The following is a 12,069-nucleotide window of genomic DNA, read 5'->3' on the forward strand; positions in this document are numbered from 1 at the left end:
ACCGACTCCACAGAAAAACCCACCATCCCCACGGAGAAACCCACCATCCCCACAGAGAAGCTCACAGCCCTGAGGCCACCCCATCCCAGTCCCACAGCCACTGGGCTGGCAGCCTTGGTGATGTCTCCACATGCTCCAAGTGCCCCTATGACCAGTGTGATCCTGGACACTACCACAACCCCCAGACCCAATACAGGTATGAGGTGGATGGAGTGTGGGCCAAGGCTGAATGTCAGAGAGAGTGACTAGGAGAGAGTCAGGGAAAGGGATGCTTCTGGTAGAAAGCTTCTAGTTGCTTCTAGATGCTTCTAGTACTCTCAGGGCAGAACTGAAGCAGTCCATGGTGATTTCAGAGGAAATGGGGAGGACTGCCCAGAGTGAGAGGGATGGCAGGGCTGGAGTGGGTGGGGGTGTCAGGACCTAGCCACGAGGTTTCCTTCTCCTTGTTTGTTATTGAGATATAATCCATATTTCATAAAATTCACCCTTTTAAAGTGTACAATTCTAGGCCGGGCATGGTGGCTTACACCTATAATCCCAGCACTTTGGGGGGCCAAGGCAGGAGAGTTGCTTGAGCACAGGAGTTCGAGACCAGCCTAGGCAACATACATAGCGAGAGCCTGTCTCCAATTTAAAATGGAAAAAAAAAAATTTGCTGGGTGTGGTAGTGCACGCCTGTAGTCCCAGCTACTCGGGAGACTGAGGTGAGAGGATCGCTTGAGCCTGGGAGGTTGAGGCTGTAGCGAGCCATGACTGGGTCACTGTACTTTAGCCTGGGCAACAGAGCGAGACCCCATCTTTAAAAAAAAAAAAGCTGGCCGGGCGCGGTGGCTCAAGCCTGTAATCCCAGCACTTTGGGAGGCTGAGACGGGTGGATCACGAGGTCAGGAGTTCGAGACCATCCTGGCTAACACGGTGAAACCCCGTCTCTACTAAAAACTACAAAAAACTAGCCGGGCGAGGTGGCGGCGCCTGTAGTCCCAGCTACCCGGGAGGCTGAGGCAGGAGAATGGCGTGAACCCGGGAGGTGGAGCTTGCAGTGAACTGAGATCCGGCCACAGCACTCCAGCCTGGGTGACAGAGCGAGACTCCGTCTCAAAAAAAAAAAAAAAAAAAAAGCAAAAGCAATTCTATGGTTTTTAGTATATTCCCAAGGTTGTGCAACCATTATCACTTTCTAATCCAGACATTTTCATCACTCCAAAAAGAAACCCTGTACCTATTAGCAGTCCTCACTCCCCCTTCCCCCAGCCCCTGGCAACCACAAATTTCTTTCCTTTATCCATGGATTTGCCAGTTCTGGACAGTTCATACAAATGGAATCATGCAATATGTGAGCCTTTGTGTTTAGCTTCTTTCACTGAGTGTAATGCTTTCCGGGCCATCCATACTGTAGCATGCATCAGGACTTCATTCCTTTAAAAAAAAAATGTCTTATTGTTTATTTTTTATTTATTTATTTATTTTTTTGAGACGGAGTCTCGCTGTGTCGCCCAGGCTGGAGTGCAGTGGCGCGATATCGGCTCACTGCAAGCTCCGCCTCCCGGGTTTACGCCATTCTCCCACCTCAGCCTCCGAGTAGCTGGGACTACAGGCGCCCGCCACCACGCCTGGCTAGTTTTTTGTATTTTTAGTAGAGACGGGGTTTCACCATGTTAGCCAGGATGGTCTTGATCTCCTGACCTTGTGATCCACCCGCCCCGGCCTCCCAAAGTGCTGGGATTACAGGCTTGAGCCACTGCGCCCGGCCTGTTTATATTTTTGAGACAGGGTCTTGCTCTGTCACGCAGGCTGGAGGGCAGTGGCGTGATCTCAGCTCACTACAACCTCTGCCTCCGGGGCTCAAACAACTATCCTGCCTCAGTCTCCTGAGTAGCTGGGCCCACAGGCCTGCACCACCAGGACCAGCTAATTTTTGTATTTTTAGTAGAAACGGGGTTTCACCATGGTGGCCAGGCTGGTCTTGACCTCCCAAAGTCCTGGGATTACAGGGGTGTAATCCTGTAATTACACTTCAGTCTCGGCCTCCCAAAGTCTTGGGATTATAGGGGTGAGCCACTGTGTCCGGCTCTGGGGTTTCGCCCTGTTGGCCAGGCTGTTCTTGAACTCCTGGCCTCAAGTGATTCGCCTGCCTCGGCTTCCCAAAGTGCTGGGATTACAGGTGTGAGCCACCGCGCCCAGCCTAAAATTGTTTTATTTTTAATTTTGTTTTGTAGGGATGGGGTCTCACTATGTTGCACAGGCTGGTCTCAAACTCCTGGCCTCAAACAATCCTCCCACCTCAGCCTCCCGGAGTGCTGGGATTATAGGTGTGAGCCACCACACCCAGCCTTCAGGCCTTTTTGTGGCTGAATAATACGGTCCTGTTTCCTAGAGAAGAACTTGAGTTTGGGGGTAGAGGAGAGACAGGGAGACTCCCTGAGAAAGCTGTGGAATGAAAGCATGACAGAGGCTGTTTTCTCCTTAGAACGCTGCCCCCCAAATGCACACTACGAATCCTGTGCTTGTCCTGCTTTGTGCAAGAGTCCCAGGCCTAGCTGTGGGCCGCTCTGTCGGGGGGGCTGTGTCTGCAACCTTGGCTTTTTGTTTAGTGGCAACCACTGCATCCAGGCCTCTTCCTGCAATTGCTTCTACAACAACAACTACTATGAGGTAAGCCCCTCGGGATGCTGTGGTCCCATGAGGGAGATTGATGGCAGAACACCTGGATTCCAGCTCCATCTGCTCCCCAGGTGAAGGAACGGGGATCACCGGATAGTCCCAAGGGGTCAGCTCAGAAGCAATGGTTACACGACAGCAAAGTTATTCATTTAGTCTTGTCTTTTTTTTTGAGACGGGGTCTCGCTCTGTCGCTCAGGCTGGAGTACAGTGGCGTGATAGTGGCTCACTGCAGCCTCCACTTCCTGGGCTCCAGTGATCCTCCCACCTCAGCCTCCCAAGTAGCTGGGACTGCAGGCACGTGCCACCGTGCCCAGCTAATTTTTGTATTTTTGGTAGAGACAGGGTTTCACTATGTTGCCTAGGTGGTCTTGAAATCCCGAGTTCAAGCAATCCTCCTGCCTCAGCCTCCCAAAGTGGTGGGATTATAGGCATAAGCCACTGTGTCTGGCTGGGCACATTTAGTTTTTTCTTTTTTGAGACAAAGTCTCGCTCTGTCACCCAGGCTGGAGTGTAGTGGCACGATCTCAGCTCACTACAACCTCCACCTCCCAGGTTCAAGCAATTGTCTGCCTCAGCCTCCCAAGTAGCTGGGATAACAGGCTCACGCCACCACGCCCGGCTAATTTTTGTTATTTTTAGTAGAGATGGGGTTTCACCATACATTCTTTACCTCTTTAAATCTTTTATCCATATTTATAAAGTGTACACAATAAGATTTTCTACCTCATATAAGATTATTATAAAGATGAAATTAAATCCTAACACATACAATTACTTAATAAGTGTTAATTATTATCATTAGTAATTTATGATAAATATATGCAACCTATTAATTAAAAGTGCATTAAAGGGCCCGGCACGGTGACTCACACCTGTAATCCCAATACTTTAGGAGGCCGAAGTGGAGGGATTGCTTGAGCCCAGCAGTTTGAGGCTGCAGTGGGCTATGATTGCACCACTGCACTCCAGCCTGGGTGACAGAGAGACCCTGTCTCTAAAAAAAAAAAAAAAACCACAACAAAATGTGCATTAAGTAATTCATTAATGTCTAGAGCCTCTTCTCAGCTCCAGGTGTTCTTCCCGTTGACATTACAGCTTCTACTCGTCCCTTTTGGGACTATTATTTCCTTCCCCTGCCCCCTTTAACCAGTCTCCTGGGTCTCTCTGAGTTGCTGCTGAGATTAGCTTCAGCCACAGCCTGGGCAGAAAGATGTGTTACAACCATTGGCACCAAGAGGCTCTTCCCTCTGCCCTAGGAGGCGTGTATTCACTTTTTTTTTTTTTCTTTTTTTTGGCGGGGGGCAAACTATTCACTCACAGTCCTTTATTGATGCAAAAACCATTCTAGCTGTTTTTGTTTGTTTGATTTTGAGACAGAGTTTCGCTCTTGTTGCCCAGGCTGGAGTGCAACGGCGCCATCTCCGCTCACCACAACCTCCTCTTCCCGGGTTCAAGCAATTCTCCTGCCTCAGCCTCACAAGTAGCTGGGATTACAGGCATGAGCCACCACGCCTGGCTAATTTTGTATTTTTGGTAGAGGTGGAGTTTCTCCATGTCAGTCAGGCTGGTCTCGAACTCCCGACCTCAAGCGATCCACCCTCCTCGGCTTCCCAAAGTGCTGGGATTACAGGCGTGAGCCTCCGCGCCCAGCTGTATTCACTTCTAATAGGTTCATTTATGCATTCAAGAAATGTTTATTTAGTACTTTCTTCAAAGGTTTTTTTTTTTTTTTTTTTGGTAGAGATGGGGTCTGGCTCTGTTGCCCAGGCTGGTCTATGAACTCCTGGGCTCAACCCATCCTCCTATCTCAGCCTCCCGACGTGGTGAACCGCCACACCCAGCCTATGTAGTACTTTCTACTCTCCTGGCCCTGGAGTTGCTATGGATAGGTTGTGGTCCTTGCCCTCATAATGCTCTCAGATTCAGAGACACACATGGGGGTCTTGGTTTACTCCTTCATTCAACAAGTATTTATTGAATGAGAGCGTTCATGGGAGGACTAAGATGTTGGGTAAAGACAGACATTGGCCGGGTGCAGTGGCTCATGCCTGTAATCCCAGCACTTTGGGAGGCCAAGGTGGGCAGATCACCTGAGGTTAGGAGTTCGAGACCAGCCTGGCCAACCTGGAGAAACCAAGTCTCTACTAAAAATACAAAAATTAGCCAGGCGTGGTGGTGCACACCTTTAATTCCAGCTACTCGGGAGGCTGAGGCACGAGAACCGCTTGAACCCGGGGGCGGAGCTTGCAGTGAGCCAAGATCGTGCCATTTCACTCCAGCCTAGGCGACAGAGCGAGACTCCATCTCAAAAAAAAAAAAAAAAAAATGACAGACATAAGGCTGGGTGCGGTGGCTCACACCTATAATCCCAGCACTTTGGGAGGCCAAGGCAGGAGGGTCACTTGAGCTCAGGAGTTCAATACCAGCCTAGGCAACATAGCAAGACTCCATCTCTCCAAAATGTTAAAAAAAAAAAAAAAAAAAAAGTCGGGCATGGTGGCATGTTCCTGTAGTCCCAGATACTTGGGAGGTTGAGGCAGGAGGATGGTTTGAGCCCACGGGGTCAAGGCTGCAATGAGCCATGATTGCGCCACTGCACTCCAGTCTGGGCAACAGAGTGAGACCCTGTCTCTTAAAAAACAAAAACAAGTGGAAGGAGAGGAGAGCGTTCTGGGAGGAGAGAAAAGCGCGTGCAAATGTGCTATCGTGGTGAGAATATCAAGTATCAAGTAGGTTGTGGGGAGAGGAATCACATGAGGAAGGTCAGGTCTGCATGGGACGGCAGCCTCTCTCCCAGGCACGGCGGAGGGAAAGGAAGAATAGCTGGTCACGGAGGCTCACGCCTGTAATCCCAGCACTTTGGGAGGCTGAGGCAAGTGGATCACCTGAGGTCAGGAGTTCGAGGCCAGCCTGGTCAACATGGTGAAACCCCGTTTCCACTAAAAATACAAAAATTAGCTGGACGTGGTGGTGGGTACCTGTATTCCCAGTTACTCAGGAGGCTGAGGCACGAGAATCACTTGAACCTGGGAGGCAGAGATTGCAATGAGCTGAGATCAGACTCCATCCAAAAAAAAAAGAAAGAAAGAAAAAAGAGGGAAAAAAGGAACGAAGAGAAAGAAAGGAAGGAAAAAGGAAAAGAAAGAAAGGAAGGAAGGAAGAAAGGAAAGAGGGAAGGAAGGGCCGGGCTCAGTGGCTCATGCCTGTAATCTGAGCACTTTGGGAAGCCAAGGCAGGCGGAGCTCCTGAGGTCAGGAGTTTGAGACCAGCCCATCTCTACTAAAAATACAAAAAATTTGGCCGGGCGCGGTAGCTCAAACCTGTAATCCCAGCACTTTGGGAGGCCGAGACGGGCGGATCATGAGGTCAGGAGTTCGAGACCATCCTGGCTAACACGGTGAAACCCCGTCTCTACTAAAAAATACAAAAAGCTAGCCGGACGAGGTGGCTGGTGCCTGCAGTCCCAGCTACTCGGGAGGCTGAGGCAGGAGAATGGCATAAACCCAGGAGGCGGAGCTTGTAGTAAGCTGAGATCCGGCCACTGCACTCCAGCCTGGGCGACAGAGCGAGACTCCGTCTCAAAAAAAAATACAAAAAATTTGCTGGGCATAGTAGTGGTCATCTGTAGTCCCAGCTACTCAGGAGACTGAAGCAGGAGAATTGCTTGAGCCCGGGAGGTGGAGGTTGCAGTGAGCCGAGATCGCACCACTGCACTCCAGCTTGGGCAACAGAGTAAGACTCCATCTCAAATAAATAAATAAATATAAAAAAGAAAAAGAAAAGAAAAGGGAGAAGGACTCTAGGAGCTATATGACCATGTGACCTCACATCCCTTTCTCCTAGCCTGGGGCAGAGTGGTTCAGCCCCAACTGCACAGAACGTTGCCGCTGTTGGCCAGGGAGTCGGGTCGAGTGCCAAATCTCTCAGTGCGGGACACACACTGTGTGCCAGCTTAAGAATGGCCAGTACGGATGCCACCCCTATGGTGAGAGCCCCTCCCCATGCTGTCCCCGCCTGCCAGCCTATTGGAGTGGACGTGATGCCAGGATGCCAATCCCTCGATTGAGCAGAGGAACGGGGGCCTGCCACCAGGCAGCGGGTGGGCCGGCGTGTGGGGTCCAGCCTGAAGGGGCCACAGAAGCAGCTTCACCTGTTCTTTCCCCCTCCCAGCAGGCACTGCCACCTGCTTGGTCTACGGAGATCCTCACTATGTCACCTTTGATGGGAGGCACTTTGGCTTCATGGGCAAGTGCTCTTACATCTTGGCCCAACCCTGTGGCAACTCAACAGGTAGGCCCTGGAGATGCTGCCGTGGTCTGGGGGAAGGGTCTGTGGGCAGCGCTGCTGGGCATGAGGCATGGTGGGTGGCAGGAAGGGGCAGGGCGCAGATAGGGGGAGAGGCAAAATAGGAGCAAGTTCTTCTGTAAGGTGAGGGTTGAAGGCCGAGCATAGTGGCTCACACTGGTAACCTCAGCACTTTGGGAGGCTGAGGCAGGAGGATCACTTGAATCCAGGAGTTTGAGACCAGCCTGGGCAGCACAGCAGGACTCTCATCTCCATGAAAAAAAAAAAATTAAAAATCAGGCCGGGTGCAGTGGTTACACCTGTAATCCCAACACTTTAGGAGGCCAAGGTGGGTGGTTCACCTGAGGTCAGGAGTTTGAGACAAGCATGGCCAACATGGTGAAATCCCATCTCTACTAAAAATATAAAAAATTAGCCGGGCATGGTGGCAGGCACCTGTAATCCCAGCTACTCGGGAGGCTGAGGCAGGAGAATCGCTTGAACTCGGGAGGCAGAGGTTGCAGTGAGCAGAGATTGCGCCACTGCACTCCTGCACTCTAGCCTAAGCAGTAAGAGCAAAACTCCATCTCAAAAAAAAAAAAAATTAAAAATTCAGCTGGGTGTGGTGGGACACACCTATAGTCCCAGCTACTTGGGAGGCTGAGGCAGGAGGATCACTTGAGCCCAAGAGTTGGAGGCTGCAGTGAGCTATCATCACACCACTTCACTCCAGCCTGGGTAGCACAGTGAGACCCTATCTTGAAAAATAAATAAATACATACATAGATAAAGTTTAAAAAAAAAAAAAGAAGGCAGTGACTGGGGAGCACAGACGCCCTAGAGGATGTTCCAGCCACTGAACGGAGCCAGACACGTTGCGGCTGCAGGCTCTTCTGACAGAGGCAGCTGTGGTCTGCTCCTGTGTGGGTCTGGCCTTCCCTACTGGACTTTGGGGCCAGTGTCTCTGGCGTTCATCTCTCCCTGCGGCGCTGGGCTCAGGGCACTGCTCGTGACGGATGTTGAGAAATGAGCCACTGGGCTCTTTTCATTCTTCTCCCCACCCAGACCCATTCTTCAGGGTGACAGCCAAGAATGAGGAGCAGGGCCAGGAAGGCGTGTCCTGCCTAAGCAAAGTCTACGTGACCCTTTCCGAGACCACTGTCACCCTGCTTAAGGGCAGACGTACTCTGGTGAGCCCCATTCCGCCCCCACCATCCTTGCAGGGTCTGACTGTGTGTCCTGGCTGACCCTTCCAGGCCCTGAACCCTTCCACGGATGGGATTCCACAAGACAGTGGCCTGCAATTCCAGCTCCTTGGGAGGCTAAAGTGGGAGGATTGCTTGAGGCCAGGAGTTTGAAGCCAGCCTGGGCAAGATAGCAAGACCCTGTCTCTTTAAAAATAGAAAAAATTAGCCTGGTGTGGTGGCACTTGCCTGTTGTCCCCTCTACTCCAGAGGCTGAGGTGGGATGATTGCTGGAGCCTGGGAGGTCGAGGCTGCAGTGAGCTGTGATTGCACCATTGCACTCCAGCCTGGGCAACATAGTAAGACACTGTCTCTTTAAAAACGAAAACAAAACAATGGTGAGGAAGCTCCGAGATTGTTAGGCTGCTGAGGATGGTGTCCTTTCTTCCAGCCATGGAAATGGAAGTCTGGGGGGTCGTCTTTGACCCCCAGATCTGTCTCTCTGTCTCTTGCCTCTGCCCTGCCTTCTAGGTTGAGGGTCAGCAAGTTACTCTCCCAGCCATACCCTCTAAAGGCGTCTTCTTGGGTGCAAGCGGGCGATTTGTGGAGTTGCAGACGGAGTTCGGTTTGCGGGTGAGATGGGATGGTGACCAGCAGCTGTATGTGACTGTGTCCAGGTGAGGCAGTGTCCCGGCCAGGCAGCTGCCACTTCTTCCTGCTGCCTCTTCTTCCTGCTGCCCACCCTGCCTACTCCCCTTCCATCCCTGGCAGCACTACTTGATCCTTTATGCATCTCCTGATGGGTGGGAAGCACCCTGCTTAAGTGGCAGGGATCTCTTTGGACCAGGAGACAGGAGAAAATGGTTTCGGGGCATATGATAGATAGCAGGATGATGTACATGCTTTGGTGATGTGCTAGAAGGAGCACTAGTGAGTTCTGGAGGCTTTCAGAAGGGCAGACACCTGGTCCCATTCTCAAAGGAAGAGTGGCTCCCCAGATGGACAAAACAAGGGAAAGAAAGATTCTTTTTCTTTTTTTTTTTGAGACAGGATCTCTTGCTGTCTTCCCCAGGCTGGAGTGCAGTGGTGCTATCTCGGCTCCCTGCAACCTCTGCCTCCCAGGTTCAAGCGATTCTCCTGCCTCATCCTCCCAAGTAGCTGGGATTACAGGCGTGCACCACCATGCCCAGCTAATTTTTGTATTTTTAGTAGAGATGGGATTTCACCATGTTGGCCATGCTTGTCTCAAACTCCTGACCTCAGGTCATCCTCCTGCCTCAGCCTCCCAAAGTCTTGGGATTACAGGGGTGAGTCACTGTGCCCAGTGAAAGAAAGACTTTATAAAAATAATTTATAGTGGCCAGGTGCCGGGGTTCCCGCCTGTAGCTCTGCACTTTGGGAGGCTGAGGTGGGAGAATCCCTTGGGGCCAGGAGTTCCAGACTAGCCTGGGCAACATAATGAGACCCCATCTCCACAAAAAAATTTAAATATCAGCCAGGTGTAATGGCCTACACCTATAACCTCAGCACGCTGGGAGGCCAAAGCAAGAGGATCACGAGTCCAGGAGTTCCAGACCAGCTTGGACAATATAGTGAGATCCTGTCTCTTAAAAAATAAAAAACAAAATTAGCTGGTTGTGGTGGGACTTGCTTGTAGTCTCAGCTACTTAGGAGGCTGAGGTGGGAGGATCGCTTGAGCCCAGGAGTTGGAGGCTGCAGTGAGACGAGATTGCACCACTGCGCTCCAGCCTGAGCCACAGAGGGTGACCCTATCTCTAAAATAAATAAATAAATAAATAAATAAATAAATAAATAATTTGACCAGGCACGGTGGCTGACACCTGTAATCCTAGCACTTTGGGAGGCCGAGGCAGGCAGATTATCTGAGGTCAGGAGTTCGAGACCAGCCTGGCCAACATGGTGAAACCCCATCTCTACTAAAAATACAAAAAAATTAGCTGGGCATGGTGGTGTGTGCCTATAATCCCAGCTACTCGGAAGGCTGAGGCAGGAGAATTGCTAGAACTTGGGAGGCGGAGGTTGCACTGAGCTGAGATTGCACCACTGCACTGCAGCCTGGGTGACAGAGAGAGACTCCATCTGAAAAAAAGAATAATAAAATAAAATAAAAATAAAAAAATAAATAAAAAAGGCAGGAGTGTTTTAGGGCCAGCAAGGAGTTTGCTGTGGCTGGACAATGAACAGAGGGGAAGGAGGCTTGGGGGAGAGCCATGGGGTCCTCTTGTCCAGTCCGCACCTCTTCATCCTCCTCATGCCCTCTGCTTTTGGACCCCAGCTCCTTGCCTTCTCTGCCACTGCCCCTCGAGGACCGAGGCTCCTTCTCTCCATTAACGCCAGCTCCTCTCCTGTTCCCTCAGCACCTACTCTGGCAAACTCTGTGGTTTGTGTGGAAACTATGATGGCAACAGTGACAATGACCACCTGAAGTCGGACGGCAGCCCAGCAAGAGACAAGGAGGAGCTGGGGAACAGCTGGCAGACGGACCAGGACGAGGACCAGGAGTGAGCAAGGAGCCCTCCCACAGGGGCTCCGGGAGGGTCCGTCCCCTTCCTGGCATGCTCTCTCTCTTTTTTGTTTTTGAGATGGAGTCTCTCTCTTTCGCTCAGGCTGGAGTGCAGTGGTGTGATCTTAGCTCACTGCAACCTCCACCTCCCAGGCTCAAGCAATTCTCCTGCCTCAGCCACCTGAGTAGCTGGGATTACAGGCGCCCACCACTACGCCCGGCTAATTTTCTTATTTTTGTAGAGATGGGATTTCACCATGTTGGCCAGGCTGGTCTCAAACTCTTGGCCTCAAGTGATTCACCTGCCGTGGCCTCTCAAAGTGCTGGGATTACAGGTGTGAGCCACCACGCCACCACGCCCAGTCCTCCCCAACCCCCCCTTTTTTTTTTTTTTTTTTGAGATGGGATCCCCGTCTGTCTCCCAAGCTGGAGTGCAATGGCATGATCGTGGCTTACTGTAGCCTCAAACTCCTGGGCTCAAGCAATCCTCCCTTCTCTGCCTCCCAAGTAGCTTGGATTATACCATGCCCAGCTAACTTTAACAAAATGTTTTGGTAGAGATGGGAAGTCTCACTATGTTGACCAGGCTGCTGGCCCTCCCCAACTTTTTTTTTTTTTTTTTTTGAGATGGAATCTTGCTCTGTCACCCAGGCTGGAGTGTAGTGGTGCAATCTCAGCTCACTGAAACCTCTGCCTCCTGGGCTCAAGTGATTCTCGAGCCTCAATCTCCCAAGTAGCTGGGATTATAGGCACACGCCACCACACCTGTCTGATTTTTGTATTTTTAATAGAGACAGGGTCTCATCATGTTGGCCAGGCTGGTTTCAAACTCCTGACCTCAGGTGATTCGCCTGCCCTGGCCTCCCAAAAATGCCGGGATGACAGGCATGCACCACCGCACCCAGCCTGTGCCCTCCCTTTAAAAATGACTGGCATTGCCCCTTTCTCCTCTCTACCCTGGAGACTTTAAGTTGTTCTTTCAGTTGCTCAATATTCTTCTTTGTTTGTTTGTTTGTTTGTTTTTAGAGACAGGGCCTTGCTCTGTCACCCAGGCTGGAGTGCAGTGGTTCAATCACAGCTCACTGCAGCCTCCAAGTCCTGGGCTCAACTGATCCTCTCACCTCAGCCTCCTGAGTAGCTGGGGCTATGGATGTGCGCCAGCAAACCCAGCTAATTTCATATTTATTTTTGTAGAGATGGAATCTCACTGTGTTGCCCAGGCTGGCTTGGAACTCCTGGGCTCAAGCGATTCTCCCTGCCTCGGCCTCCCACAGTGCCTGGCCAGGGCTCGGTGTTCAGACGTCCTCTGGGAGGGGTTTCCCAGCTGACGGGCTGGTTTGCCAACCAGGACCCGGCCTGCCAACCTTGCTGCCTGCTGGGTTAGGGCTGAGCTGGAAGCAAGTCTTTGTCTTTAGG

The 12,069-nt window shown here is 51.3% G+C and overlaps 1 protein-coding gene across 1 annotated transcript in view; it reads left to right on the forward strand.

Moving 5' to 3' along the window:
- ZAN (zonadhesin) overlaps positions 1–12,069 on the forward strand; it is a 63,450-nt gene that overhangs the window by 16,082 nt on the left and 35,299 nt on the right. Inside the window, 8 exon segments of the mRNA XM_026456664.1 lie at positions 1–7; positions 9–196; positions 2,468–2,652; positions 6,505–6,646; positions 6,832–6,951; positions 8,011–8,135; positions 8,661–8,806; positions 10,508–10,651. The exon segment at positions 1–7 is cut by the window's left edge and continues 300 nt beyond it. Coding sequence (XP_026312449.1) covers positions 1–7; positions 9–196; positions 2,468–2,652; positions 6,505–6,646; positions 6,832–6,951; positions 8,011–8,135; positions 8,661–8,806; positions 10,508–10,651 — 1,057 coding nt within the window.

The sequence above is a fragment of the Piliocolobus tephrosceles genome, chromosome 8, assembly GCF_002776525.5.
Source record: "Piliocolobus tephrosceles isolate RC106 chromosome 8, ASM277652v3, whole genome shotgun sequence".
Classification (NCBI taxonomy): domain Eukaryota; kingdom Metazoa; phylum Chordata; class Mammalia; order Primates; family Cercopithecidae; genus Piliocolobus; species Piliocolobus tephrosceles.